General features: G+C 54.1%; 1 protein-coding gene across 1 annotated transcript in view; it reads right to left on the bottom strand.

Annotated features, from left to right (window-relative positions):
* The window catches only part of Mmd2 (monocyte to macrophage differentiation associated 2), a 40,201-nt gene extending 37,115 nt beyond the window's left edge, over positions 1 to 3,086 (bottom strand). Inside the window, exon 1 of the mRNA XM_004629689.1 lies at positions 3,040 to 3,086. Coding sequence (XP_004629746.1) covers positions 3,040 to 3,086 — 47 coding nt within the window. The remainder of the gene's footprint in view (positions 1 to 3,039) is intronic.
* Between the last annotated feature and the right edge of the window lie 549 nt (positions 3,087 to 3,635).

The following is a 3,635-nucleotide window of genomic DNA, read 5'->3' as shown; positions in this document are numbered from 1 at the left end:
GAGAGAGAGAGATCAATTCATTTATCCAGCCACATAGACCAGCTCTCATTTGACAGATGGTGTTGGGTGCCTGCTCAGAGGCCTGCTGCTGTTCTGGGAACATGGGGGGCTGGGAGCAGGGAACAGACAGCTGGTCTCTGCTCCCAGCCTCCCTCGCATCTGGGTGTGGCCACGTGAGGAAGTCTCACCCACAGGACATGAGAGTGAGACTTGCACTGTGCAAAAAAATCCACCACACTCTTCCTCCCAAGTCCATCAGTGGACCATTGCCAGGACCTAGAAGAATGTGTGCATCCTCTTCAACTTCAGCCTTGTCATAGTTCACTTCCTGTGCTGTCATAAAAGGCCTGAGACTGGGTGCCTTATAAAGAATACAGGTTTTGCCAGGTCTGGTGGTGCAGGCCTGGAATCCCAGGGCTGTGGGAGGCTGAGGCAGAACAATTACAAGTTGAAACCGAGCCTGAGCTACTTAATGGCCAAGCCCAGTGTGCAGCCAACATTTGCTCAGTTTTGGGGTTTGGATGCCCTCCACGCCTATAATCTCCAGTCCCCAGAGAACAGCAAAACTCACTCCCTGGAGAAAAGCACTAATCCATCTTAAGACCTGATCACCTCTTAACCCTAACCCAATGGCACCCAGTTACCACAAGGCTTGGAGAGGGCACAGTACCTCCCACCTACAGGAGCCTCTTCCCCCTCTGCCTTCAGAACCTCAGCCTGGCTCCGTATGTGCTTTCCTAGTTGCTCCTAGAGAATGTTGTGGATGTGCATATTGTGCAGTGGCCCATGGTGGGATCCATACTTTCTTCTGTGTTTTGCTGCCACTCTTCATGCCAGTGAGATTTATCTATACTGTTGTCCAGAGCTAGAGTTTTTACTTGTTTATTTATTTGTTTGCAGCCCTGGGGATTGAAGCCAGGGCCTTCACATTAATCTACATGCCAGCCCTGTTTTTATTTTTTACTTTGATGCAGAGCCTTATTAAATTGCTAAATTGCCCAGGCTGGGTTTGAACTTGTGATCCTCCTGCCTTAGCCTCCCAGGTGCTGGGATTACAGGTGTGTGCCACCATACCTGGCCTGATCACTTCTCAGAGCTCCATCTCTGCACATGCAATAACTTCTGTGGCTTGTGTATTTCTAATGGACAGCACTGGGCTATACCATTAAATTCACCCAATCAAGAAACTTTTATTAAGGGCTGACTTTGCAGACTGCACTGTAGTAAAAGCTACATGATTAATAGCAAGGGAAGAGAAATAGTCCCAACCAATTCAGTCCACTTCCTCATTGGACCCATTGTCCACAGAAGCTGCCTCAGCCCCAAGACTCCAAGGAGTCCATGATCCAGTGCCAACCCCAGCTGGACAGCCCTTTTCCAGTCATAGAGGAGGCAGCACCGGAACACTGAGCTAGAGTTTATTTGGACCAACTTTTCTGCCTTTACAGGTCAGCTAGCTGAGGTCCAGAAAGGTTGAGATGCCTACCCAAGAGCACACAGCAGGCAGTGACTCATTACACATGCTTCAGAGTTCCTCCCCTGCATGTCCACCTTGCTATTCCTCCCAAGTCCACAGGAAACTTTTCCTTGGGCTTCTGCCCTCCCACAGAGCAAGCCACAGCTTTTGTGTCAAGGCAGCCCTTGGGACCCTTGAGAACAAGCCTCTAAAAGCCCAAGTGCCCACCCCAGAGAAGATGGATTTGTGCAGCCAGCCAGAAGCAAACCCTCAGGAGTCACCCTCCAGCCCATCCCATGGGCTTCAGCTCTCCGGGAGAGCTGCCCAGCTTAACGAAGGATGCACTCCCAACTCTCGGGGGGAGACACACGCTGAGATGGGACAAAGGGTTTAGCCTTGCCCTGCACACCACCATCCTGGCCAGAGTGACTCTGACCAGACCTTCGGGGAGCCAGGAACTCTTGACACCCACCTGGGGGTGAATGTGAGCTACGGTGCCAGTGGCTGCAGGATGGCATGCACTCACCCTGTGCATAAGGGCCAAAACCTGGGGCCAGAAAAGGTGATGGGAACAGGGCAAGCTGTAGTCCACCAAGAACTTATTTATTTTTTTATTTTTATTTTTGTGAGACAGAGTCTTGCTATGTAGTTCAGGCTGGCCTTGAACTCACTCTGTAACCCAGGCTGACATGGAACTCAAAGTGATCCTCCTGCCTCGGCCTCCCATTGTGCTGGGATTACAAGCCTACACCACCATGCTGGCTCAGCAAGGACTTCAAAACAGGGCTCCTGGGTCAGCTTTCAGGGAAACACACTCTCAACCTCAGGCAGGTGTAGCGGTGTGAGTGTGAAATCTCAGCATTTGAGAGGCTGAGGCATGAAGATTGCTGTGAATTGCAGGCCAGCCTGGGTTGTGCAGTGAATTCAAGACAAACCTGAAATGCATAGACCGTGTCCCAGAACAACAACACTAGAACAATTTATTCATTGCAACCCCCAACCGTACCCAAGTCCAAGCCACTGGATGTTGGCTCAACTCCACAGTGAGGGAGAACTTCTACCATCATTATTTTACAGAATATACTGGGGTCCACTGTGGACCCTGGAGCTTACTCCATGAGAAGACCAAGACATACCCGCAGCTCCTTCTAGGTCCTGAGCCTCAACTTCTTTCCTAAATAGTGCACCTACCCACTCCTCCACCTTGCTGTGTGGGTGCACAGACGGCGTGTGCAAACCTGATTTCTCTACTAGGATGATTCCACTGATAATCCTCATGGAGCCCCTAGGGATTGGGACTCGTGGTTACTGCTTCGCACGTGTGGAAAGTGAGGTTCAGGGAAGAGAAGCCACTTTCCCAAATGTACTCAGCTAACAGAGGAGGTGTCAAAAGGGCGCACAGCTCCACAGTCTAAGGTGCAAAAGCGGGTGTGGGGGGATCCATCCATCTGGAAGGATATCTTGCCTCGCTTCTAGCTTTTCTTGGCCCGGGCAGAGGGCTCCATCTATCTATCGCGGATCTCCAGGCAGCAGTGACAAGCGAGCTCCGCCCGCGCACCCTGCACACCCCGTGCCCCACTCACCTCGCGTATTTCGTCTTTTGGAAATCAAGCAGCCTGGGCGCGAACATCGTCGCGGTTCCATGGGCGCCCGCGCTGGGCTCGGCTGGGACGCGGGGAACTTGGGGACCGCGGAAAGGGGCGCAGCAGGTGGGCGGTGCAGGCCGGGGCCGCTGCTGAAGGGGCCCGAGCTTAGCTGGGATGGGGGGACGCCCGCCAGGATCCGGAGCCCGAGCGGAGCCCGAGCTGGCCGTGCCGACGCCAAATCCCGAGCAGATGGTGGCGGGGGCGGGGCGCGGGGGCTCTGGGCGCGCGTCACCAAGCCTGGCCGCGTCCCCTCCCTCCTGCCCTCCCCGCGGGCCGAAGGACCGGGTGTCCCCTCCTCCGCGGATGGCAGAAGACGCCCTGGGCCGGGCTGGAAGACAGAAGAGACACTGCCGGCGCGTCTTCTGGTCTACTAGTGACCACGCTGTCTGCAAGGGACCTGCTGTGCTCGGGGAGTGGCCAGGCTCTCCGGGAAGCCTCCCAGCTGAGGCCTGTGTGGCTTCTCGCTCTGGGGACATTTATCCCTCAGCCCATCCATTTATCTTGTGCCAAATCCAACTTTCTCCCTTAAAGTG

Source organism: Octodon degus, unplaced genomic scaffold (genome assembly GCF_000260255.1).
Source record: "Octodon degus isolate 3935 unplaced genomic scaffold, OctDeg1.0 scaffold00031, whole genome shotgun sequence".
NCBI classification, from domain to species: domain Eukaryota; kingdom Metazoa; phylum Chordata; class Mammalia; order Rodentia; family Octodontidae; genus Octodon; species Octodon degus.
Note: the sequence above shows the minus strand (reverse complement) of the source record. Positions and strands in the feature narration are given on the sequence as shown.